The sequence below is a fragment of the Macaca mulatta genome, chromosome 2 (assembly GCF_049350105.2).
Source record: "Macaca mulatta isolate MMU2019108-1 chromosome 2, T2T-MMU8v2.0, whole genome shotgun sequence".
In the NCBI taxonomy this organism is placed as follows: Eukaryota; Metazoa; Chordata; class Mammalia; order Primates; family Cercopithecidae; genus Macaca; species Macaca mulatta.
In genome coordinates this window covers 183,060,059-183,087,960 of record NC_133407.1, presented here as the reverse complement: position 1 = coordinate 183,087,960, position 27,902 = coordinate 183,060,059, and the positions used below count along the sequence as shown (strand labels likewise).

The 27,902-nt window shown below is 41.1% G+C and overlaps 1 protein-coding gene across 3 annotated transcripts in view; it reads left to right on the top strand.

Annotated features, from left to right (window-relative positions):
- Positions 1-27,902, top strand: part of TMEM45A (transmembrane protein 45A) — a 76,383-nt gene that overhangs the window by 5,916 nt on the left and 42,565 nt on the right. The window contains exons 1-2 of one of the 3 annotated variants that reach the window (XM_077990307.1): positions 14,045-14,184; positions 14,321-14,467. The exons of 1 other annotated variant lie outside the window; for it this stretch is intronic. In XM_077990307.1, the coding sequence (XP_077846433.1) occupies positions 14,423-14,467 (45 nt within the window). In that variant the 5' untranslated portion in view covers positions 14,045-14,184; positions 14,321-14,422. Of the gene's footprint in view, positions 1-14,044; positions 14,185-14,320; positions 14,468-27,902 lie in introns of those variants that run through there. One more of the 3 variants, XM_015128700.3, reaches the window with a different exon arrangement.

Below are 27,902 nucleotides of genomic sequence, written 5' to 3'. Positions count from 1 at the left end.
ACCCTGCAGGTTTTAGACTTGCTAGCCTCCACAACTGTGTGACCCAATTCTCAAAATAAATCTTTCTGTGTATGTGTGTTTTTGTGTGTGTGTACGTCCTGTTGGTTTTGTTTCTCTGGAGAACCCAGGCCCCTAATTAATACACCATCTTTTGGCAGAACCCAGGCCCGTAATTAATACGCCATCTTTTGGCTACTGGGAATAATGCTGCTATAAACATTGGTGTACAAATATCTATTTAAGTTCATGCTTTCAATTATTTTGGGTATACAACCAGAAGTGGAATTGTTGGATCATATGGTAATTATATTTTTAATATTCTGAAGAACCATCCTACTGTTTTTTCACAGCAGCTGCACCATTTTATTTTACATTCCCACAGCAATACACAAGGGTCCCAATTTCTCCACATTCTTACCAACACTTGTTATTTTCTGTATTTAATTTAAAAAATGATAGACATCGCCGGGCACGGTGGCTCAAGCCTGTAATCCCAGCACTTTGGGAGGCCGAGACGGGCGGATCACGAGGTCAGGAGATCGAGACCATTCTGACTAACACGGTGAAACCTCGTCTCTACTAAAAAATACAAAAAACTAGCCGGGCGAGGTGGCGGGCGCCTGTAGTTCCAGCTACTCGGGAGGCTGAGGCAGGAGAATGGCGTAAACCCGGGAGGAGGAGCTTGCAGTGAGCTGAGATCTGGCTACTGCACCCCAGCCTTGGCGACAGAGCCAGACTCCGTCTCAAAAAAAAAAAAAAAAAAAAAAAAAAAAAAAGATAGACATCCTAATGTGTGTGAAGCATCTTGTGGTTTTGATTTGCATTTCTCTAATGATTAGTGATGTTGAAGATAATTTCATGTGCTTATTGGCCATTTGTAAACCTTTTGCCCATTTTAAAATTAGGGACTTGTGTGTGTGTGTGTTGTAGGAGTTCTTTATATATTCTGGATATTAATTCTCTATCAGATATATAATTTGTGGATATTTTCTTGCATTCTTTGGGTTACCTTTCCACTGAGTTGGTAGTGTCTTTTGAGCATAACAGTTTAAAATGTTGATGGTCTAATTTCTTTATTTTTTTCTCTTTTGCCTGCACTTTTGGTGTCATATCTAAGATACGATTGCTAAATTCAATGTCCTGAAGCTTTTTCCATATGTCTTCTTCTGAGAATTTTATAGTTTTAGCTCATATGTATAAGTCTTTGTTCCATTTTGAGTTAATATTGTAACTGGCCTAAGGTAGTAAGTGTTCACCTTCATTCTTTTGCATGTGGATAGTTAAGCAATTCATTAATAATTTTTGTCAACCATTATAATGTTTGTCTCTATGTAGATACCATTAGCATAGACATAGTATAAAAATATTAATTCATTCTTGACATCATTTTTCTAATTATGTCTAAAGTACTGATTTTTTCTTATAGAATTACTCAAAAATTCTGTACTTGGATCAGGTGCAGTGGCTCACGCTTGTAATCCCAGCACTTTGGGAGGCTGAGGTGGGTGGATCACTTGAGGCCAGGAGTTCGAGACCAGCCTAAGCAACATAGTGAAACCCCATCTCTAGTAAAAACACAAAAATTAACTGGATGTGGTGGCATGTGCCCATAATCCCAGCTACTTAGGATCTGAGGCAGGAGAATCGTTTGAGCCTGGGAGGCAGAGGCTGCAGTGAGCCGAGATTACGCCACTGCCACTCCAGCCTGGGTAGTGGAATGAGACAAACAAACAAACAAACAAACCCCTACACTTTGTAGCTTTTAGTATTTCCAATGAAGAAAAAGTATTCTTGTGGTCAAATGGCATTGGTGGCTGATAGCTATTTTTTTTTTAACTATTTTTACCTTTTTGTGGTGTTTAGAATTTAAAAAGCAACATCCCCATGCTGAAAAAAATTGAAATAGATTGTACAGAGTCAAAAGTAATTGTTCCCCTTCTATTTACATATTTTCTTCCCTTCCACTACTCTCCCCACATTTAACCTTTATTAATAGTCTGGTCTACATTTTTCTAGACCTTCCCCAAGAGTCCATTCACAGATATAGATCTAAACATAAATATTATTTTAAAATATACATGGGACCATATTTTATACATTGTTCTGACCTTGTTTTTAAAAAAGTCTCAGCAGTAAAAAATACACACATCTCAATCTGTCCTCTGAGACCCAGAGATCTCATGAACATACTGTATCCTGGAGAACAGACAATGGCACTCAAGTGAAAGAATGTTCCTTTTCTATAAGACGTAACAGTGGTATTGGGTTTCATTTGTTGAACAGGTCTGTTTGCACTGTTCCCTCTCTCTTGGCTCCTCTCTGTGAGCCATCAGATAGACTGTTGGCTGGATGACTTTCAATGCCCTTGCCAAGGACTCTCACATTTGGCTGTCTCAGTGAAAGCTTGGAAGACAACAAATCCTTTCCCACATCCACCCATCACCACTTCTGAGCAGCTTGGGCCCCTCTGGTGCCATCAACAATCCTGAAGTGGCAACAGATCCAGAGGCAAATGCCTCCTTCCTTCCTGCTGTTTTGTGCAAAGATTGCTATACTCTGTGGCTTAGTTTATTTCTCCTTCAAGAGAAATTAAAAAAAAGGGACCAGCAAGATGGTGCTTTCCATGGCAAGGAAGCGGGTGGTACGCCTGCACCTTTCTCCAGAATTCCTGAAATACCACAGACTTAAAAACACATACACAATATTTTATTAAATTCTTTTTAGTGGATGAGAAAATAGATTTTTAAAAAATATGATATGCTTAAGGAAATTGATGTTTAGAAAGGTAAACTGTGCTACTTGTAAAATTCCACAGGCTTAAAAACACCTACACAATATTTTATTACATTCTTTTTAGTAGATGAGAAAATTGATTTTTAAAAAACATGATATGCTTAAGGAAATTGATGTTTAGAAAGGTAAACTGTACTACTTGTATAGCAAGCAAAGAATATGAAAATTTCCCTGATTTTAGTTCTCTTTTCACTGAACATTCCCATTGCCTCCAAAAGACAGCACGTTGCCCTTGAGAATTCTACAGACTAGTCCTGTGGTACTTAACCAATGTGCAGCTGAATTGCCTGTGGAATATTTAAAACATACACCCATGCTTGTCCTGTCCCTGGAGATCCTCTCTCAGAAGGTGTGGAGTGAGGCCAAGGCATCTATGAAAAGCTCCCCAGAGATCTGATGGTTGGCCTGGGTTGAGAACCATGGATCTAGTGGGAGGAGTTTCCCAGCTAAAGTTCCAAACCCTCACAGGTGGGCTGGTGTCCTTCATTCCTGATGACGCTTAGAACTGGCCTCAAGCAGTCACAGTTGGAGGAAAGCTCTACCTAAGGTCCTAATTAAAAACAAATAAATTGGATGGAAACTCCTTCTTCTTGGGATGTTTACATAGGTTACTTTTTTATCCTGTTGCCTCATTCCCATGAAAACTCACTTGTCTAACTAAACTGAAAGGTGGAATCTTTCTCACCAATTTTTGTAGAGCTGCTATTAACTTCACTTTTTTGGGAGCCAAACTTCCCTCAGTGCCGCAGTTATTTCGTGGTAGTAACATAGGTGTTTAGGAGACATCTGAATTCCCTCTCAATGACCTGAACGTATAATTAGTCCATTTCCTTACTTGAATCAACAACTAGGGTTGCCAAATAGATCCAATTCTTAGTAGAGACTGTGTCTATCTCGGACCCAGAGTTGACCACTAATTACATTTCAGTAAAAAATATTACTTTTAATTTATCTTAAATTTCACAGAAGAAAAAGAAGCCAAAGTGAAATTTAAGGAATTTCTGAACTTCAGACAAATATCTCTTAAAACAAGACATATTAGTTCCTTAAAGATTCCTCCAAAAAAATACCAAACTGTTGGGATTATTAACTACTTTCACAAAATTCAGAATACATTCTTCATATCCAAATAGGCCTACATTTTATATAACTACCCTCACATTTTATTTTATTTTATTTTATTTATTTATTTATTTATTTATTTATTTATTTATTTATTTATTTTTTGAGACGGAGTCTCACGCTGTTGCCCAGGCTGGAGTGCAGTGGCGCGATCTGGGCTCACTGCAAGCTCCGCCTCCTGGGTTCACGCCATTCTCCTGCCTCAGCCTCCTGAGTAGCTAGGACTACAGGCGCCCGCCACCGCGCCCGGCTAATTTTTTGTATTTTTAGTAGAGACGGGGTTTCACTGTGGTCTCGATCTCCTGACCTTGTGATCCGCCCGCCTCGGCCTCCCAAAGTGCTGGGATTACAGGCTTGAGCCACCGCGCCCGGCCTTGTGTCTGAACTGTTAACACGTATGCCATGTGTAATATTATTTCCAGGAATGAAACAAGGTTATTGGTTGCCCCTTTTCAGAGAATTGGCAAGTGCTGAGGTTTAATGCAGGTGGGCAGAGGCGGAGGTGTCACTGGGTGCTCTAGCCTCCATATCCTGAACTTCCAGCTTCCATTTGTGATTCTGGGAGACTGAAACACTGTCTCTCTGTGCCTGATCCCCTCTTGTTCAAGCATCCAGCACCCTTTCGCTGAATTACTGCAAAGGGCTCTCAAATTACCTGTGGTGAAGGACCAGTTCCCACCCCAGCCCCCGAGTCCACTGTAGCCTTATATTTTTGTAAAAAAAAAAAAAAAAATCTTGCTTGGATATTGCCACAATGTTAAACTACTTCAAGATATTTAAAAGCCTCTAAACACTTCATCTCAGTTCCTGTCCTTGTAGATGGTAACAGCTTGCAGACTATCTCTGGTCCACAGGCTGTGGTTGGAATAGCACTGCTGCAAGGGTCTCCTGACTTTGACTCCTGCCCTCTGTAACCCATGCACCACAAAGCAGCCAGAGTGGTTCTTGGAAAATACAACTAGAAGTCACATCATTTCCCTGGTTACACCCTCCAGTAGCTTCCTATTGCATTTAAAATAAAATCCAGATATTTACCAACGGCCCAAAAGTCCCTGGATAATCTGACCCTGCCTGTATCCACCTGCTTTCATCTCCTTCCTTGCCCACTGGATATCTCCAACGCTAGTGAAGCATAGGTAGGTTTGGGTAAAAGTTGGTTCAAATAGGGAACACAGAATAATCTGGGATGTGAGATACACTCTGTTTTGTCCTTTCCTCTACTGGATCAAGCATGGACGAGTGCTTCTATCACTTTCTCTCCAGCAGCGAGAGCCATGCCACTAGTTTCTGAATGAACAAGATGATCAAAACCAAGTCTCAGAAAAGATTTGTGCACAATTGTGCTTATGTAGTGTAGCCTGTTGCCTCTCTGGTGGACTCAGCCTGAAGATGCCTGTATTCTGTTGAAATCTCATACCTGCTTTTTAGACTCTTTGTTTCCTCCCCCAGAAAATGGGTCTGTGGTGAGTCAAGATGACGGAGGGGTCATTCCAAATGCTCCTGGGATTGGAGAACAAAAGGTTGACCGTGTGATTGTTGTTACTATTGTGAACTCATTGCTGGGGAGCATGGCTACTATTGCTGTATTGGTTATTTAATGACTGAGGGGGAAACACACATCTTGGTTTAACAATTTCCTGGTTGGTTTAGTGCTTGCTGCCCAGAGAGCCTCTTGTGTGGAGGCAGCCAGGAGAGGCACCCATCTCACCATGTGCTGTCCCATGGCAATGAATGAGAAGGAAGCAGCTACATGGAAAATAGTTCATTTAGCAACAGAGAGCCGTGGTTTCTAGGAAACTGACTTCCCAGCGTTCTCCCTAACATCCCCCCAACTCCCAGTGACTTTTTAGTCCATTGCCTATTCCAGTGATTTTTGGACTTTCAGAAGAAGATTTCATTGTCTTTTGCTAATTAATTGCCATGGCAACGGCAACGATTCTCACATTTTAGTGGCAGGAAATTTATATTTAATAGATCTGAGAGTGTGATGTAGCAAAGTGCGTCTTTGCCACGCGTCCCAGGTGATTCCGACAGCTGGTCCAAGGACCTTACTTTGAAAAACACTGGTTTTAGGAGTGTCTGTTCTGTGTAATGATACTGGTATTGAGTGCAAAGTGTTTTAAAGAAGTTCTGTTTCTGCCCAAGGTGGAGTAACAGGGCCAGATTTACCCTTTTGCCTGACGCAACCAAAAATGTCAGATAAAATACATGAAATAATGATTTTCGAAACACCAGTCATCAGGTGATGAAGAGCAGTGATCTCTAAGAAATAGGAGACACAAAGGTGTATGCTCAGGCTGCTCCAGCTTACTGAGTGGAGAGAATTTCCAGGCTGAGACGCAGGGAAAGGAAGGCATGTGCAATTCAGACTCCTGATTTGAGGAGAAGGTGTGAAGATGCTGGGGAAGCCAAGGCTGTTAGAGTTCGTAGAACAGAGTACCAGGAACGAGAGAGATGCATGGAGAGAGAGGACCCCAATAACTGCAGAGGGGCCCTCAAGGATTCAGCATTGTACTGATCAGCACCTGCATGTGGGGAAACTACCGGGGACTGGGGGCCAAGCTTGTTGGGGCAAGAGAACAGAGCCTGGCTCTCACCAAAGGCTGGGAATATTGCCTGTTCCTTCCAGTCAGACTGGAAAATCCATAATTCACAGAGTACTGGTAGAACAGTCAGGAGAGCCCTGCCTCAGTAGTGGAGAATAATTAGCAGTCTAGAGCACTGTTCCATATTTGCCTAATAAATCATGAAAAAGCAATTCGCAAAAGTATTAAACTGCATCTAAGTTACTTAGGCTCATTCTAGAACAGAGTTCAAGAATATTTATGGGAATATTTACTGGGTATACACCCAAAGGATTATAAATCATGCTGCTATAAAGACACATGCACATGTATGTTTATTGTGGCACTATTCACAATAGCAAAGACTTGGAACCAACCCAAATGCCCATGAATGATAGACTGGATTAAGAAAATGTGGCACATATACACCATGGAATACTATGCGGCCATAAAAAAAGGATGAGTTCATGTCCTTTGTAGGGACGTAGTTGCAGCTGGAAACCATCATTCTCAGCAAACTATCGCAAGAACAGAAAACCAAACACCACATCTTCTCACTCATAGGTGGGAATTGAACAAAGAGAGCACTTGGACACAGGGTGGGGAACATCACACACTGGGGCCTGTTGTGGGGTCGGGGGAGGAGGGAGGGATAGTATTAGGAGATATACCTAATGTAAATGACAAGTTAATGGGTGCAGCACACCAACATGGCACATGTATACATATGTAACAAACCTGCAAGTTGTGCACATGTACCCTGGAACATAAAGTATAATAAACAAAAAAACAAACAAAAAGATAATTTATGGGAATAAAAAAATATCCAGTGCCAAATAAGGTAAAATTCACAATGTCTGACAACCCAAAATAGTAACATAGTTTAAAATGGAAACATACCACTCTCCCTGATTGTCCTGGAGGTGAACTTCCATGCACATTTTTGTACCCTTAAAGAGCCCAGCAGTTTAAGCTTTCAGTGTAACATTTTATACATAACAAGCTAGAGACTGCCAAACCATGTCTGTGTTGATATTTATCTTGGCTTCTGAGATAGCACTTCCTCTTTCATGTCTATGACTGTTTTAAAAAATATTTTTTCTGTGTTTGATGCCTTCAACCTTGCCATTGGATTATGGTAAGGTGGACTCAGCTGAGATATCGGCCAATTACATTGTGCATCCTAAGGGGTTGGAGTAAGGAGTCGTAGGTAATGGTGGTGGGTGGGTGAGATGGGACAAGTTTTCTGAGGTCAATGTATGACTTAGATTCAAAGCCTTAGAGAGCAGTAAGGACCAAACCAGGCAGGCCAAGATCTTGGACAGGTCTGAGGGGGCTCGCTCAGCCAAGTTCCAGAACCCCCACAGGAACATACGGAGAGTGAAGTGAGTAAAGTCTCATTAGGATTTGGTCAAGGCTAAAGAATCAGAGCTTGTTCATTGGCAGAGGTTGGGGACTGGGTCAGAGAGGAGTGTTCTGGGATCATGCATGGAGTTACTGCTCTAGAGGTTCATAATTGAGAGCCACTATTTGAGCCTGGGATGTATATTCTTCCTCTGAGATTTGAAAGGTTTTAAATTTGGTTTCCAGGCCTATTCTCTGATTCCCTCCCATCCCCCAAATTCAGCCTGACACTCTGTCATTAGGATGTCCCTAGTTAGACACTTGGCTGCCAGAACAGACACGTTTTCTTCAGATTGGCTGGTACCTGGACATTCTTTCCCACTCTGCCTATACAGAAATGTGGCTTTTCTGCATACAACTTACAAACCTTTTGGCTGCTGGAAAATGCTAAGTTTCTTAAAATATCATAGCCCAGATGAATTTGTGGGAAAGCTCCTACTTGAAGATGGTGACAAAACTGTTATTTGATAGAAATTTTACCTGCTCTGGGAGATGAGAATGGGACTCAAGGATCAGTCTTTGGGAAGAGTGGAATTGAGTTGGTCTTTTAAAGGAGGGGGGGTCTTAAAATCACGTTTTCACCTAGAAAGCATTTTTAATAAATGTTATTGGAGCTCTTTATTTTCACTCCCAATGGCTATTGTACCATGGATTCCATTACTAGAGTTGGGGTGTAGAGATGAAGAATGGATGCTAGTCATTATTGTCATGACCACCATGATGGTCTGGATGGCCAGAACAATTCACTTACAGTTTTTAATAATGACAAAGACAACAACAACAACACTAGAAAGTAGAAGGAGTAAGTTTATACTTTAGTTTCTTTCAGATCAGTATGGATTAGAGGAGCTTCTGCCCTCTCTGTGTGTTCCAATGAGAGAGAAATAGATACAGAAGAGATTAAGAGAGCATAGGAGGGGGCTTCAAGATGTTTGACTAGAGACACCTGTTATTCACCTCCTCCACAAAGGTGGACCAAAACAGCAACTAGATAAGCATGACATCAAAGAGAGTATTTCAGAGAGAACACAGGAACTCAGTAGGAAAGTGACAGGAAACCTCTCAGGCATGGAAGGAGAGGAAAGCAAAGCAGCTGGCCCAGCTGAGATCGGAGCCAGGAGAGATTCCTCAGTGAAGGAAAAGGGAAGGGAGAGAGCCATGCGTTCCACATTTCCGCAATGGACTACTGCAATCCTGGCTACAGAGTGCCCTTTGGCTCTCACAGACCCTGAGACTAATATAAGAAACTTCCTGGAGCCCACATGATGGCATTGTCTCAGAGAGGGATTTCGCCATGGGTCACACATATAGCCCAAGACTGAAGCAACTGCAGCATGGTGCCCTTTTGAGAGCTCAGGCCCGACAAGACTGCATCTTGCCCTGGAGACCAATAGCCCATGAATCTCCATATCCCTGGAGCCCCACTGACATCCCCTTACATCTACTCAGATAGATGGTTGCAAAATACCAATGACATTCTTCACAGAAATAGAAAAAACAATGCTAAAAATTGTATGGAACCAAAAAAGGACCCAAATAGCCAAATCAATAGTAAGTAAAAAGAACAAAGCTGGAGGCATCTACTACATGGCTTCAAAATATACCACAGACCTATAGTAACCAAAACAACATGGCATTGGTATAAAAACAGACACGTACAGAAGTGGAACAGAACAGAGAATTCAGAAATAAATCCACATATTTATAGTCAACTGATTTTCAACAAAGGCATCAAAAACGTATATTGGGGAAAGGACACCCTGTTCAATAAGTGATGCTGGGAAAACTGGATATTCATGTGCAGAAGAATGAAACTATCTGAATGAATAGACTGCTGTCTCTCACTATATTAAAAAAAAATCAGTTCATAATGGATTAAAAGTTTTAAGACCTGAAACTGTAAAACTATTGGAAGACAACATAGGGGAAACACTTCAGGACATTGGTCTAGGCAATGATATTATGATTAAGACCTCAAAAGCACACACAACAAAAACAAAAATAGAACAAGTGGGGTTATATTAAACTAGAAAGCTTCTGTATAGCAAGGGAATCAACAGAATGAAGAGACAAACTTCGAATGGAAGAAAGTATTTTTCAACTATTCATTCGACAAGGGACTAATATCCAGAATATACAAGGAACTCCATCAACTTAACAGAAAAAAAAAATCCCATCAGATATTTCTCAAAAGATGACATACAAATGGCCAACAGGCATATGAAAAACTGCTGAATATCACTAACCATTAAAGAAATGCAAATCAAAACCACAATGAGATATTATCTCACCCCAGTTAGAATGGCTGTTATGAAAAGGACCAAAAGTAATAAATGCTGGCAAGGATGTGGAGAAAAGAGAACTCTTATACCTCGTTGGTGGGAATGTAAATTAGTAAAGCCATTATGGAAAACAATATGGGGGTTTCTCAAAAAAATAAATGTAGAACTACCATATAGTCCAGAAATTTCACTACTGGATATTTATCCAAAGGGAAATAAATCAGTATATCAAGGGGATACCTGCACCCCCATGTTTATTGCAGCACTGTTCACAATAGCCAAGGTATGGAATGAACGTAAGTGTCTATCAATGAATGAATGGGTAAAGAAAATGTGGTATACAGATATACAATGAAATACTGAGCCACAAAAAGAATGAAATCCTGTCATTTGCAGCAACAGGGATGGAACTTCAGGTCATTATGTTAAGCGAAACATGCCAGGCACAGAAAGACAAATATCACATGTTCTTACTAATATGTGAGAGCTAAAAAAGTTGATGTCAGGAAAGTAGAGAGTAGAATGGTGGTTACCAGAGGCTGGGAACGGTGTGGGAGGAGGATGAAGAGAGGTTGGTTAATGGGTACAAATATACATTCATATAGAAGAGTAAGTTCTAGTGTTTGATAGCACAGTAGGATGACTATCATTAATAACAATACATTATATATTTCAAAATAGCTGGAAGAGAAGGTTTGAAATGCTCCCAGTACAAAGAAATGATAAATGTTTCAAGGGTGATATATATCCCAGACACTCTAACTTGATCGTTACACATTATATGCATGTATTCAAATAGCATATGAGCTCTGTAAATATGTAAAATGATTATGCATCAATAAAGAAAGTTAAAAAGAGAGAGCATAGGTGAGAACTCTCTGCTTTTATCTAATGAGCTCCGGATTGCCTTCCATACTCCTGGACATGATACTAGGAAGTCTCAATCAAGGGCCAGATTATGCCTCCTGGAGAGAAATGCACTGGAAACTGGATATAATCTAATTGATGTTAATTGTGATAAGTGTTGTTGGTTTTACTTTTGGCTTCATGCATAATGACTTATGTTTTGTGGTGGTAATGAGTAAAAGAGGTGGGGTGAGTTGATGAAACTGCTTCTGTGCCCTGATAAGTGACTGTGTTCTGATTGGTTCTCAGATGGGAGTTGATTTTTCTACAGGAAGAGAATTAGCTTACCAATGTGAAACCACTGAAGGCAAAGTCAAGAGAAGTTTACTTTGCCTCCATTGCAGTCTTATTCCCACGTCCTCACTTTTTTCTCTTCCCTTTATTCTCCTTCCTTTTCTCCCCAAACTCATGATTTCCTTTCTGTCAGCAACTCTCTCCAGGTTCTCATTAACACAGAAATTGTAAAGATTCAGAAAAGACTATGATGGGATATTTTTCCTCCTTGTTTCTGTGAATCTTACATTTGGACTGGAAATATAATTTATATACTACCATAGGGGATCCTTCTTCAATTTTTCTGAAATTAATAGAACCCATTTTTTTTTTTTCATAATGTGTTGAAGGAAATAGTTTTTGAAAAGTTGAGAATGGCAAGAGATCAACTGAGAGGAGATTTTTACTTTGAGGGATCCTCTCTCTGGCATGAGATGAGTCCTTGTGAAGTGAAAAGATGGGGGCTATCTTTGGAAACGCACCCATCCCTGCTCCCAGAGAGCTCCGGGCCCACATTTTATGGAGAACAGCATCTGCTCTCACATTGAGCTGGGTTAAGCCTTTGAATTTTCCTTTGCATATATTCTCAATCATTGATAGTGTTGAATCATGAGGCATTTTGCTAGATGTGGGAATAAATTTTTTTTCTTTTTTTTTAAGGCAGAGTTTGCCCTGTCACCCAGGCTGGAGTGCAGTGGCACGATCTGGGATCATTGCAACCTCTGCCTCCTTGGCTGAAGCGATTCTTCTGCCTCAGTCTCGTAAGTAGCTGGGATTACAGGCATGTGCCAACACACCAGACTAATTTTTTGTATTTTTGGTAGAGATGGGGTTTCACCATGTTGGCCAGGCTGGTCTTGAACTCCTGACCTCAGGTGATCTACCCGCCTTGGCCTCCCAAAGTGCTGGGATTATAGGCATGAGCCACACCTGGCCAGGAATGAAATATTCTTAACGAGGAACTTGACAAGGTCTGAAAAAGTAGATTTTCAGGAAAAGCCACAGGCTTGAAGTGTATCATCTTTCCTTCACGGTTTGGCACATCGTTACTTTCCTTTTCCGTGAGTTAGGTAACAAGTGACGTTTAGAAATACCCTCTTTCCCACTGTCTGCATGCCAAAGATCAGCCTTTCATATTTTTCCTTAATTGTCAAAGAAATATTTGAGCATCTAAGCTGATATTCTTTATTACTGTGGGTGTGATTTGGGAAACAATTCTTGGAGGGCAACTCTGAGTCTGTGGTGAATAAAAAAGTGAGGATAAATGTGAGTGAATATTGTGTCTGGTGTTCTCTGTGCAGCTGGAAAAATGATGAGCAAGTTAGCTTGATTAGCTGAGCATCTTCCTCCTATTGAAAGGGCGGTGATGGTCGTGATTGGAAAAAGCTGTTCTTGAGTGGCATCCTTTTAGGAAAGACTGTGGTTTAAACGGGCTTGTCTACGGGCCTCACTTTTGGGCTTACCTCCACCCCCAAGCCATCCACCATCGTTAGCCACGTTCCTGAAATTAATTTATTAGAGGAACTGTTTGATTCAGGAGATAAGTGGGTTTTGCTTAGGTGTGGTTATGGGGTTTAGGAGGGTCTGCTGGTTAGTTCCACTGAGACCCTGAACAGTATGAAGTGGAAGGCTAGTTAAGAAGCAGAAAGAGAAGAAAGGAAGCCAGTCTTCTCAAACATTTTGTTGGAAGTCTGCTGAAAGATTCATTTTGCTCTGTGCCCCACAGATTGCATAGCTGGTTCTGCCTCTATGCTTTCAGGTCGCTCAAGTGTAACAGGAGTGAGAAATGAGAATCAAGGGCCCATTTCATCACTTTCTTCCAAGTCTCTGTATCCACATGTGCACCGTATGAAATTGCTGTCCATACCCTTGTCTTAATTGATTTAATGTTTAATCTCCTTTAACAGAAAGTTTACAGAGGTCTCTTTTCTTCTTCTAGTACAACTTGCAGTCTGTAGTTAAAAGGGTGATTCAGGTCTTGGCGGTATGTGATACTTCTGTCCTTTGAAAAGAAGTCATTTAAAAAATCTTGGTTTACTTCGTTTTATGGTAACAAGACAATACACCTTCTTATTTAATTCATACGTGCACTCTACATTCACTCCAGCAGGGCTTATTTCTTAAGCAGGAGACGAGAAATAGCCTTATTGGTTGGCAGGTGCAAGTGCTGAAACTAGCACTAACGACTGTGAATATTCATTCCTGAGCTGTATTCGTGTTCAGACTCAGGTGAGGGGTGCAGACTGGAGTGTTCGTCTAGTCCCCTTTTGTGGGTTTAGATGAGCGTGAGATGGTTGGCTTGGCAGGTTGGCCCAGGTGAGAGAAGCAAAGTCATCGGTGGCCCTGTTCCCTGTGGGAGGCTTTACTTTTCCATGCTTACACACTGAACATCTAAGCTGGCTGCTCAAATAATCAAGAGGCAGACTTGGTAAAAATGTGAATAAATGAGTGTAGTTACTATATAGCCATTAAAGAAAAATCTGCTAATGGTGACTCAGTAGTGCCTCCCTGATTGTAAAGGACAGTATCTTCTGGTGAGCTGTGAGCATGTTCCATGGGTTGACAATCAGATTTGCATGTCTGATGACATTAATTGCAGGGTGCTATGGGCCAGGTTTCTGTAAGTTGGGTGGAGGTGGCCACTGGCAGTGAGTACAACGCCCAGGGGGAAGCATGTGAGTGGGAGGAAGAAAAGAGAGAGCTTTCTGGAGCTGTTGCAATGTGTATGCTGGTGAAATCGACTTGAGCATTAAGCAGCATCTCCCAGGATTGTTAGTTACTGAGTGGCACGTCTTCAGTACTCATGATTTGTGGGGAACTTGGGCAGAGGTAAAAGTGTGGTAAGTTTTAATACTGTGTTTTCTTACTAGTTGCTTTTGACATGCATACAGGTTTGTGTGTGTATGTGTGTGTGTACGTGTGTGTAAAACTGACTGTAAGATGTCACGTTTCAGCCTATTGATTTTTTTATTCCAGAAACTTTTCAGCATTACCTAAGAAACAAAGGCTCAATTTTGGCTGCTTCATTCTTATCCCTTCTGCCACAGTTCTAACGTGCTTGATCTACTGAGACCGAGGATGATCAATGACTCAGAAGGCAAAATGGGATTTAAACACCCAAAGGTTAGTTTGGCATTTCTGCAGTAACCTTTGGTGTGATAAAGTGAAAAGAGCAAGAGCTTTTGATTTATAAAGACCTTGTTTGAATCTGACTGTACTGTGTATTTATGACATTGTGCAAGTAACTTTTTGTGGGTTGTAGCTGATCAAGGCAAAGTTAATACTAGCCTAGTGCTGATGATTCTGTGGAAATTTTATTTCATTTTACGTCGGGATCTAGCATTGTGGTTGGATAGGAAGAGTTGATGTTGAAGATATGTGCCTTAAATGCTTCTCTTGATTTCTGTAGCATTTTCTTCCTCTGGGAACTTCAGGAATCTGGCAGCTGAAGCGTTAGGTCTACCAGGCACTCTTTTTATCCGTCCTTTCCATCCATCCATTTATCAACACTTAGGTACCAAACTGTTTACTATATGCCAGGCATAGTTCTAACAGCTAAGGATTAAGCAGTGAAGAAACATAGAAAAAAAATCCTATATACATGCAGCTTTCATTCTAGTGAGGGAGGAATGCAATAAACAAAATAATTCAGTAAATTATGGGTATATTAAAAGGGAATGTGTTACAGGGAAAATAAAGCAGGAAAAGAGGGTAGGGTATTGAGGCAATTTTAAATAAGGTGATGAGAGCAGGTCTCATTGAGAAAGAGCTCCCCTGCAGAGCTCTGAACACACAGTGCCTTCTTGTTATTACCAGCCACCAGTGCTCATTGCCTTGTCTTCCTCTTGTTTATTCACTGAGGCCTCACCATTTTTGGTCCATGAAAAAAAATAATTGTTTGAGAGCACAGAATATGACTTTTGGGTTTTCCTTTAGGGCTATGGTGTTAGTAGATGCTAGTTAAAGGATACATTGGTGGGGCCCTCTTTTCTGCCCTTCCTGGGTTCCTTATACATTGCGTACCTACCTGCAGAGCTTTTTTTTGCATAACCTCTCTAGTCCCTCTTGTACGCCCCACACAAACCTCTGATTATGCAGCTAAGTATGGCTCCTTGTAGGGCTGGGCCTCTGCTTCTAGTTTCTTGGAGCAAGCAGGCATGGATTGCCAACCTAACTTCATGCTTTTGTACAATAGCAACCTCTGCCTTCACCATTTCCTGTCCCAACATCGTGAAAGGAGAGTGTCTCATCATCAAGAAAAGGCTCTCACTTTCTCTGTCTTGGTCCAGGAGGTAGGGGAACAAAGAGGAACAAATAAGCCAATCATATCATGGTGTCACTGGGACCCGGAACAACCTTTGCAGTATGAGGATGGGATCCACATCAAGAAGATACCCATTCTTCTTTGGCCCATGATGGATCACGAGTCAGTGAATGTTCATTAGCTTTCATAAAAGGTGATATCTGCTTTCTGGTAGTTTTCAAAATGTTAAAGAACCCCTTTAGAAGCTAGGAGCAAAGTTTAGTGTGTGAAGCTCTGTGAAGGCCATGGATGCCTTTTAATTTGGGATTTAGTAGAACTTAAATTCCCTCTGATACATCCTAAGTTTCCCAAAGGCAATGTGAATGGATGTGGGCTGGGCAACATCTGCACTTCCAGCTGAGATGAGATATGGTAGGGTTTAGCTTTCATTTCTCTTTCTTTCTCTTTCTTTCTTTCCTTCCTTCCTTCCTTCTTTCTTTCTCTTTCTTTCTTTCTTTCTTTCTTTCTTTCTTTCTTTCTTTCTTTCTTTCTTTCTTTCTTTCTTTCTTTCTTTCTTTCTTTCCTTCTTTCCTTCCTTCCTTCCTTCTTTCCCTCCCTCCCTCCCTCCCCTCCTTCCTTCCTTCCTTCCTTCCTTCCTTCCTTCCTTCCTTCCTTCCTTCCTTCCTTCTTTCCTTCCTTCCTTCCTTCTTTCCTTCTTTTTCTTTCTACCAAGTTTTGCTCTTATTGCCCAGGCTGGAGTGCAATGGCATAATCTTGGCACACCACAACCTCTGCCTCCTGAGTTCAAGCAATTCTCCTGCCTCAGCTCCCAAGTAGCTGGGATTACAGGCATGTACCATCATTCCTGGCTAATTTTGTATTTTTAGTAGAGATGGGGTTTCTCCATGTTTGTCAGGCTGGTCTTGAACTCCCAACCTCAGGTGATCTGCCTGCCTCGGCCTTCCAAAGTGCTGGGATTACAGGAGTGAGCCACCACGCCTGGCCTCATTTCCCCTTTCTGATATGGCTCTCTGAGGTGGCTTCTCCTTGGCTAGGAATATAGCATTGCCATGCCAGCTGCAGCACGTACGCACACACCCTGGAGCTATCCACCCCACATCATTCTGTGCCAGTTGTGTTGGCCTTTTTCTGTTCACTGAGGATCTAGAGAGACAGTGATGTCAGCCAGAGCTGCTGTGGCAGGTGGGGCTGTTCTGATGTCTGTTCAGGTGGCCAGAGCCTCCTTGCCACATTCAGCTCCTGCGCACGTCCTCTAGGCTGGCCCCAGTACAGCTCTGGGCCACTCTCCATGACTGTGAAGTGTATTTCTGCCCCGCTTAGTAGTAATGAGGAGAAGTATTTATTTTTATACGTTTGCTTGTTGTTTCAGGTGATAAGAGTTCTGTAGAAGCCAGGATTTCCTAACACTCCAAGTCCTTCTTAGGCAGCATTATGGTTCTCCAGTTATATACCTGCCCAGCTCTGTCCAATATTGAGTTCCAATCTATACCTGAAAAGACAGACACGAACAGTAACAGGAGAGTAAATGTTGGGGGTGGGGATAGTGGGCCCAGCTGCACTGACAATAACAATCCCCTCGCAGCCCCTCCTTTGTTGTCTGTGAAGCTACTCTAAGTAGTAATTCTTCCCTGGACCATACCCTGTTGGGAAGCGAGGTGTGGAGGTGCCAGGCAGTGGTTTGGGGCCTGACGCTGGCCCTTGACCTGTGTGTCACAGCTGTGTGGGAGATGCAGTATCACTTCCTTGATTTGTTTGTTTTTCCGGATTGCACCTTTGTTGACAGTCTGGAACTTACTCTTGTGCATTTTGTTATTTATTTTCAATGGTGCAAGGCCCCAGTGTTCCATCCTCCTTCTGAATTCACAGAAACATCCACACAAATAGACTGGCCTTGGCTTGGACTCACATTTGAGAGACTTCAATCTACTTGGCCTGTCAAAATGAAGTTCTTCTTAAAAGTCCTAACTCTCTGGTGCTGGGCTATAGTCTAATCAGTGCTTCCCAACCTTTTTTCACATCACAGTATACATGGACATGATATGATTTATGTAGATGGGAGAGCTCATTCCTAGGCAGTAGGCCATCGGGGTCTGGCTACTGTAGTCCTTGACCCCTCACCCTCACCTGGCTGTTCCTGGGGCTTAGGTGATTTGTGTTTCCCTCTGGCACACCTGTTCCCATTGGGGGCACACAAGTATGCTACAGCTAAGGTTAGAAGTTCTGGCCCAAGACCTAGCATAGACCACAGTCTCAAGTTGCAACAAAGTGTTTCGTCCATAAACATCTTTGAAGATGATCCTAGAGGGTGCACATACTTTCCCAGGATATTGTAAGTTTGGGAGAACTGAGTTCCTGTGGTTGCAGCCATTGCTTGGTGCAGTCTGCCACCACTTGTCCTTCTAGAAGGAAGGGTAGAAGGATGCCAACACTGCATGTTCCCTGTCCCCTCCAGGCCAGCATGACTAGGATCCTTGGCTCTGTGGCCAAACTCTAATGCTTAGCACTGCTTCTTTCCATCCTACTGCGTTCTGGGGGTATTTCACATGACTTCCACAGGTTCCTGACCTCCCGGCTTTGCTACATATTCTGCATAGCTTAGAACATCACTTCTTATGCAATGGTTGGAGGTGTCATAGATGTTCTGCTGATGTTGTCTGTTTGTGTTGCCGTGAACCACACCTGGATAACTGGTCTGGGTGGAATTCAGCTACTGCAAGAGTACATACTAGTCCTCTTTTAGCCCTTATGACTGTGTGGTACCAGGTGGTGGTTCTTACATTTAAACAGAGCTATGGGCTCATCCATCCATTCATTCATTTATTTACTCATTTAGCAACTCTATTCAATAAATGCTGGCTACTGGGAATATAACGATTAAAGTCATAGTCTCTGCCTTTCAGGAGCTCACAGTGCAGTGAGGGAGATCCAAGAAGTAAACAATGATGATATGCATGAGAAATTCCACTGGGTTCCATGGGAACACAGAAGAGGGGGAAGATTCTTGCACTTGGAGAGTGGTCAGAGGAGGTTCCCTGACTGAGATGAGATAACTTTTAGCTTGAATTTTTTCTTCTCTTCCTCCTTCTCCTCCTCCTCCTCCATTCTCCTCCTTCTCCTTCTCCCCCTCCTCCTCCTCCTCCTTTCTCCTCCTTCTCCTCCTCCTCCTTTCTCCTCCTTCTCCTCCTCCTCCTCCTTCTCCTTCTTTTTCTTTCTTCTCTTTCTCCTTCTTATTCCTCTTTAAACAGAGTTATCTGGGATGTGTGCTAATTGAATGAAGGAAGGAAGGGAATGGCATAGAGCTAGAGAGTGGTACTTCAAGTGCCACAATTTTGTTTGGTCATAGTAGAATTCTAATGGGCAACAGCAGCTAATGAAATAAGGATCACTTAAGGAGGGAGAGGAGACCTTTACAACAGCCTGCAATGGTCAGATCATACTTTTGGAAGGAGAATGTCTGTGGGATTCACTCATAGAAACCCTGGAAAGTTTCCATTGAAGGAGAAAGAAATCTAGATGGCAAGCTGGCTTGAAGAGACTTGTTATGTATGACTTCTGTGAGTGCGGGAGGATGGCAGGGGAGACTGCATTCTCTGTCCTACTTCTTTCATTCAAAAGACAGCATGATCTTGGGCAAGTGACATGACATCTCCAAACCAGTGTCCTCATTTATAAAGGTGGTTCTAATAATACCTCTCTCACCAGGGTTGATATGAGAATTAAATGACATCATTTATTGTTGTATGAAAGAATCTAACATAGTAACTACTCAACAGATGTTAGTTTCTCTTTCCTTCCCATCTTTTTTCTCTTCCTCTTTTCCTTCTCTTTTCCCTTTCCCCTGCCTTCATACATCAGGTCTTTATTAGGTAAGTAATATTTTTCAGGCATCCTGCAAGATTTGCATTGTCCAATACGGTAGCCACGAGCCACATGTGGCTATTGAACAATCGAAATGTAACTAGTCCCAACTGAGATGTGTCGTAAGTGTGAAATACACACAGAAGTTGGGGTAGTTAACACTCTGCCTTGTCCCCACACCATTTCCAGAGCATGCTTTCCTATGGGCAGGAGACTAGAGGCTTTTTGAGCCTGTGGAGGCTTTTCCTATAAGAAGCCAGTCTTTGATGGGTTTCTGAAGTAGTCTTCAATTGCTGACCAGTAAGCTTGCCTTCCTTCCTGCAATGACATTTTTATAAATGACAGTCTTGCTTTTAAATTCCTAGTATGTGGTCTTGATTTCCACACAAGTCTGGAAATGTTGACTTAGCACAAAAGAAAAAAAGGCTAGGCATTGTGGCTCACACCTGTAATCCCAGCACTTTGGGAGGCAGAGGCAGGAGGATTGCTGTGGCCAGGAGTTGGAGACCAGTCTGGGCAACATAGTGAGACCTTGTCTTTTAAAAAATAAAAAAATTAGCTGGGTGTGGTGATGTGTGCCTGCAGTCCTAGCTGTTTAGGAGACTGAGGCAGGAGGATCACTTGAGTTCAGTAGTTTGAGAGCCACTGCTCTCCAACCTGGGCAACAAAGCGAGATCTTGTCTCTACAAAAAAGAAAAAGGAAAAAAAAAAAAAAAGGAAAGCCAACGATCTTATTAATAAGTTTTTTCTATTGAGCACATATTTAAATGACAACATTTTGGATATATTTGGTTAATAAAATATATTATTAAGTTTCCTTTCACTGGTTTCTTTTTACTTTAAAAAATGTGGCTACTGAAAAATTAAAATTACATATGTGTCTTGCACTGTGTTTCTGGCGAGCAGCACTTTGTGGAGCTTATGACTGGTGGGGGGAAGGTGGAAAAGTGACAACAGCAACAGAAAGATATGTTAAAAATAAATTTAAGAAACAACAAATACAGAATTACACCTTGTGAGGCGTACTGTGAAGACAAGTTTCTATGGAAAGGAAAATGAGAAGACCTGACTTCATTCAGCTGGCCCATGGGAGGCCTCTCTGAGGAAGGCACATTCATGCTGTGCCTTGAGGGAGGCTCTTCCTACACAGTTTTCAGCCAAAAGTGGAGACAGAGCATTCCAGGTAGAGGAAAAAAGCCTGCCGCTGAGTATTTATTGAGACTCCCAGACACTTGCAGTCAGCACTGGGGAGAAACAGACCCATGAAGGGTCCCCTGGCTTTTCAGCACTTGTGGTACGGGGAGACAGGCAGGACAGGCATGTACTCTAGGCTGCAGGGATGCGACAAGTAGTACTGGCTCTGGAAGCACTTTTCCTTCCTTTCTTCTCTCTGCCTCAGAAGCATCACTGACCACAGACCTGACCTTGGAGGTCCCGGGGTTGGTCTGTTCTTCCTTCGTGGTGGGTAGTGAATAACACTCACGTTTGTCCCTTTATTCCCTGTTCCCAGCTCTGACTCAGACTCATCATCTGGGAAATGAGCGTCTGTAGCAGCCACTCAGCTAGTTTCCTTGCCTCCAGCCTCTTTCTCCCTTTCATATACTCTGTGTGAGGCTGCCAAATTAATCTTCCTGAAATACCATTTAGCCCATGTAACTTCCCTGATAGCACCCTGCTGCTGCTGGCAGAGGAGCAGTGTGCTGGGTGCTTCTGTACGTCTCTCACTTTTCACCTTTACTTTTTCCTTCTATGGGCAATGACGCTGTTTGCAGAGAAGCATGTTCTACTGCCAGTGCCTTTAACTTGAGGAGCTCTTAAAGTCTCGTCTTCAGCCATCTTCCCATATTTCTACTCCTGCCTTGCATTTTCTTCTTGGCCAGGCATACTTGAGTCTTCATTCTTTAAATGCTAAGGGCCACTGCATTAACAAGAGCTCAGGTTCTGGCGTCCATCAAACTAGCTTCAAATCCCAGTTCTGCCATTAAGCTAGCTGTGGGAACCTTTTCAAGAAGTCATTTATCTTTTCTAAGCCTTAGTTTTCTCATCAGTTGACACCATGAGGCTAAAAGTAATTTGTACCCCTTGCGGTTGTGTTCTTTCGATAGTACTGCAGATAGACTTAAGGCAAGTTAGCCATAAAGAACTTTGTTATTTTAAATGAAAAAAAAATTATCTGCCAAAAAAATTCTAGATTTTCTTTTCTCTTTTGAAATCCATTAGTTTTGGATTGCAACAGACTGGTCACGACTCCAACAAATCAAGCTACAAAGGACAGACTGTTTTAGAATCCCCTAAGTAATTAAGCAAGGTCCTTTGCAAATTAGGAAGCTTTAAGTGGAAGGAAGAATCTAGTTCAAGGTTGGCTTTTATATTTGCAGTCACAGGCAAAAAGTGAGTCCATGTGGCTATCATCATGTTTCTGAATTTTTTGACCAAGACATAAAAATCTTATATCCTCTATTTATGTCAGTATTTTAAAATAGGTATTTAAAATGCATAAATGTAATTTTAAATTATAATATATATGCTTTTTGGGACACCACCTACATCAGGAATCACTGAGCAAGAGACCGCCTTTCTTTCTATTGATTTCTTTGGAAGATCTAGTGTGTAGCAGTTAGTCAACAATAGAGGACTATGACACCTGGTCCAGAGTTAGTGCACAATAGATATTTGTAAAGTGAGAATAAATGAGGGTCAATAAAAAAAGTATTTCAAAAACTCCTTTATGGTGACTGAAATGTCTGTAGATTACTGCAGTATTTGATGACAAGAAAAGAAAACTCCAACAATAATTCAAATGTCTTGTATACTATATTTTAAAAATCTGTTCAGAGGAACAAGGTTAGTATAGTGCCATCATTCTCAGCTACCCTCATGATAGTGCTTCTTACTTTGGGCCTAAGACTTTGGCCTTTTTTTCTATTTGCTCAGAACCAGTAAAAAACTAATGATTCAGTGACTGTAGTTACAGAATTCTGGGAATTGTGAAGAGGTTGGGAGAAACGTTGGAAATCTTCCTTGACCAGGGGTTCCAACCTTATGAAACATGAAATAGACCTATTTTTAACATCTGAAGATTTCCAGATATCTCTCCATCCTGTCCTGCCATTTTATTGTGGGTGTAGTTTTAGTATCTGTTGATAGAGAAGAAAGATATACCAATTCATAATGACCTCTTGCAGTGCAACTTTGGCCGAGGAATCTTCAGTTCACTAGATGGAACCACCAACATTTTAGACCAAATTTCTAATTGTATTAATGAGGCACAGGACCACTTTTGGTTTAGGAATAGCCCGGGTATAATTCAGAAAAGCATAGGATGTTCAAATAGAGATTTGAAAATATCCGGAAGTCACAACCAAGACAACTCAGGACACCATATAAGACTGGTGTTACTTGAGAAAGCTTCACCCTGAACTGTTGCAATGTTCATTACCCAATGGAAATCCCTTCACAGATCACCACATAAAATGCAGAAAGCTTAGTGAAATTTGAATTTTGAATAAACAACACATGCACTATATGGAACATACTTGTGCTCAAAAACTACTTGTTGTTCATGTGAAATTTAAATTTCACTGGGTGTTCTGTGCTTTTGTTGTTGCTAAGCTTGGTCACTTTACCTTCAGATATCCACTGTGGTGCCAAGGGTTGAAGGACAGGAACTAAAAACATGGGTTATATTCCAGCATGACTGTCAACATAGATTACTGATGCATTTTCTGGGAACCTTTCGCATCTCTAAGGCTGTAAGGCTCTGTATTTGGTTTTCTCAGGGATCCTTGCTCTCCCTCAGGGTTGTGCAACCCAACTTGGGCAGTGGCAGTCCAGGAGGACGTGTGATTTATTCTCTTGGTTCCTTTTCATTTACTTTGAGGTTTTGTCATGAATTTGTATACCTGACCTTTTGTGAAGTGAGGGCAGAATCGAAGGTGGGGATTTCTTGGGGCTGAAGTAATGACTTTAAGGGTGAAATCAAGGGACAGAGGAGGAGGCAGGATGGAAGGAGACTTCAACTCACTTGGACCCCTTGTTTTTTTCTGTACAGGAGTTAGAACATTTTCCACAAAGCATGGCAGACTAGAAACTCTCCACCTTTTCTTGTCTAAATTTGAATTTAAAGGAGACTGAAATTTAGATGCTCGGCTCTGTCTCTCTTTCTCTCTCTCTCTCTCTCTTTTTTAACGCAGTTTCCTTCTCCCTCTATAAGCTAAGTTTAAAAGAAAAGCTGGCAATGCACAGTTTTTTAAATCATTTATTTAATTTATAAACGAGGTATCCTAGGATTTTATATTCTGATTGTAGAATCAATGAATTTATTCCAAAAGCATGCAGAATACTATCACAAAGCCAAATAAACAGCTTATTTTAATGAACATTCACATTAAAATTCTGTTCCCATAAGGGCAGAGCAATGTAAAAGTGACTTTCATAAGAGGCCTTAAGGGTCAGATAGTTTTTGTTTTAGAGTAGATTGGAAAGAAAGCACTGCAAATGAAGCTCCTATTTGTTGGATGGGCTTTTTCTCTTCTACCAAGGACAATAATTTTAAAAGTTCATTTTATAAAGTTGTATGGTGGTGAATGCCATTGTTTCCACACGAACACTCATTTCCCCCATAAGACCTCAAGTGTTTGGTTGTGCAGGGGGATTTAAAATCAGAGAACATGAAGAAATTAAAAATGCAGCAATTAGTTGTAGGCTTTAACAATTAACAGAAAAAAACCAGGGGCTAGAAGGCAGTAGCATATGAGTTTGAGAAATACTGCTTTACCTCATTCTTTCTTTCACTGGGCATTAGCTAGTCCCACACTCAGCATAGCTTTGATTCAGTCATTTAACATTTTAAAGTGCAAGCTTGGTGCTTGAATAAATAAGGAGCTCCTGGGTAGTGGGAAGAGATGGAGACTCAAAGAGGTCATCTCAGCATGGTGTGGAAGGCCATGCTGCAGCGAGGGGACGTGCAAGTGCTGTGGGGGCATAGTGGGAACAGCCTAAATCAGACTGGAAGTTCAAGATCAAGAGAAGAATCACTTCCAAGACTAGATCTTTTGGTTGTAACCACTCCCGTGTGAGTCTTGGAGTCAGAACCTCAGATTTCTCAGGCCAGTCTTTATTTTTACTTTTATTTTTGTGATAGTGTCTCACTCTGTCGCCCAGGATGGAGTGCAGTGGAGTGATCTCAGCTCACTGCAACCTTTGCCTCCCAGGCTCAAGCGATTCTCCCACCTCAGCCTCCTGAGTAGCTGGGACTACAGGCACGTGCCATTATGCCTAGCTAACTTTTGTATTTTTTTTTTTGTAAATATGGGATTTCATTATGTCGCCCAGGCTGGTCTCGAACTCCTGGGCTCAAGTGATCCACCTGCCTCGGCCTCCCAAAGTGCTGGGGGTTATGGGCGTGAGCCACCGCACTAGGCTAACCTTGATTTCTGATATTTTGTTCTATCAGAACAACATGTCTACCTGTACAGACCCTGTACAGAAAGATCGTGTCTCTGCTCCTTGGCTCTTCCATCTCTTTTTATCCTTCCCAACTTTTTAAATGGAAAATTTCAAGTATATATAAAAATAGAATAGTATAACATGCCGATTACCCAGTTTCAACAACAATTACTAACTCATGCCAACTTTGCTTTATCTATTCTTCCATCCATTTCTCCCATCCCCCAGATAATATTTGTATAAGTTAGGGTTCCCTAGAGAGACATAACCAAAAGGTTGTGTGTGGGATGTGGAGAGGGAGATTTAGGAATTGGCTCATACAATTTTCAGGGGCTGGCAAGTCTGAAATCTGCTGGGCTGGAGGTGGGAACCCAGCGGGGAGTTGATGTTGCAATTTCAAAACCAAAGGCAGTTTCTTGGGAGAATTCATTCATCCTAGAGAAGACCTCAGTCTTTTAAGACTTTCAACTGATTGAATGACTCCTGCCCCTCCAACCTCCATTCACCAGTATAGAGGGTAATCTGCTTTACTTAAAGTCTACTGATTTAAATGTTAATAATATCTAAAAATATATTCACAGTAACATCTAGATTGGTTTTTCACCCAAAACTGAGTTTTAACCAAATTGACACATAAAATTAACCATCACAATTTTGAAGCGAATCCGACTCATCACATTATTGGATCCATAATATTTTAGTATATATCTTTACAAAATAAAGATTCTTTAAAAATGTATATGCAATACTATTAGGACCCATATGAAATTAAACATCCTGAATTATTTTTGTTTGAATTAGGATCCAAATAAAGCCTATACATTGCAATTACAGATATGACTCAGAAGTCTCTTTTGATCTGTGGGTTTGTTCTTTATCTCTTTTTTGTTTTTCTTTAAGTTCATCTGTTGCAGAAACTATTTTGTCCTGTAGAATTTTGCATCATCTAGATTTTACTGATTGCATTCCCATGATATAATTTAAATGTTCCTTTGGCCCTGTATGTCCCATAAATTAGTAATTATATAAATAGTGTACATCACACCCAGGCTTTTTTTTTCTGTAAGAGTCCATTGGGTGTATCTTGTTGAGCTGTCTCTCTTTTGGATGTCAGCAGTCTTTGATTAACATTGTTTGACTCTATTAATTTATTAGGGTATGTAAAATTCTAAATTCTGCCATTTCTTCTTGCATTTATTAGTTGAAATATTTCTGTAAAGAGTAATTTGCCCTAATTAATTATTTCAGTACAGTTTTTCCTAATTATTTATCTCAGCGTTTCCCTAATTGGGATTGATAAACTCCTGGAAATGTGCTGACATATTCTTGTGTGTGTGTGTCTGCGTGAGTGTGTGTGTGCGCGCGTGTGTGTGTGTGCATGGTCTGCAAGCTTTCTATTATAATAATATGACTCAGCATTTTTATCTCAATAATGATTGAGAAACATTATAAGTATATCTGTATCACCTAGATGATCATCTATTGAAGTTAAATCAATGAACTCAGGGCTGGAGTTTGCATTTGTATTTAGGATCATGATGGTAGTAAGCAGCACTGCTTTAATTATCAAGGGTTAAGGAAGAAAGAAGATGGGCTTAATATGCCAAGTCACTTTTCAGTAGCTATTGGCTTGAATACAGAATCAACTAGAGCAATTGAATTGCTATCATGATGGTAGTAAGCAGCACTGCTTTAATTATCAAGGATTAAGGAAGAAAGAAGATGGGCTTAATATACCAAATAACTTTTCAGTAGCTATTAGCTTGAATAGAGAATTGAATAGAGATTTATGCCCCAATTTGGGGCGTACAGTAATTACATATTCTGTACCAGAAAGATGATACGTTGTAGCTGTCAGTACCATAATGATGCTGGTGATTTATTTTAGCAAGAATCATTTTTTTCATATTTGAGATGCATTAGTTTATTTGATTTTTGCTGGGTTTGTAGTTTTGTTGAATTTGTAAATTTGTTTCATTTTTACAATTGTCCATGTAAATATTTCTACTATTTAAGAAAGTTTATAATATAAGTGATTTGGGCCAACATACTGGCTTTGAAAGAATGATTTTTTTCCTTTTTAGAAGATCTTCACATTACTCAAGTTTGAGAAGTGTTGCTTTATCCCATTCTTGCTTTCATAGGACTATTAGCAAGCCTCACATTCAGCATAATTTGTCCTGTTAAGGAGTGATCTCTGCTTAGAGTACTTGGAGTCAAATGGTGTGTGCCTAGAGATCAACACCCTGGAACACTCAGAGAAAAAGAGCTGTATTTATGAAAGGGTATTTTGGTGCCTCCTGCCCTCCCCAACATCATCTCAAACCAGAGAACAGAAGCACTTGGCTCCTTCTGTATCTTTTGCTGGTTCCTTGTAAGGCCTGATAACTGGAGAGTCTTAGGTCATACCTACACATTACAAAAACAACTTTTTGGAAAGATAAAAACCAGAACAAAAGTCATCTACAGCAAGCTTTTCCAACTTCAATGTACTTAAGGGGTCTTTTGAAATGCAGATTCTGAGCTTTGACTCTCTCAGGTGATGCTGCTGGCCCATATGCCATTCATTGAGTAACCTGAGTCTAAACAACCAACTGCTTTGTCTTTATGCCACGATCATTTTATTTTCCTAGGATAATACATAGAAAGCTGTCAGTACAGTGTTTGATACAGAGCCAGCATTTGATAATTTTTCATTGTTCTTGTTATGGTTGTTACGGTGAGTTTTTGAGGCATGGAGATGGGTGGAAATGATGAAAAAGAAGATGGGAGTATAGAGATGGACAGGCCTGAATTAAGATCCCAGCTTTGCCATTTATAAGCTGTTTGACCTGGGCAAGTTTTTCAGCCTTTCTAAGTCTCTTTCTTGTCAAATGTTAAATGGGGAGAAAAATACTACCTCATGAAAGCAAGAGGATGCTATGCAGCTCCTAGAGAGATGGGTATTTGATAAATGCCATTTTTCTTCCTTTGTTCCTTTTGGACATA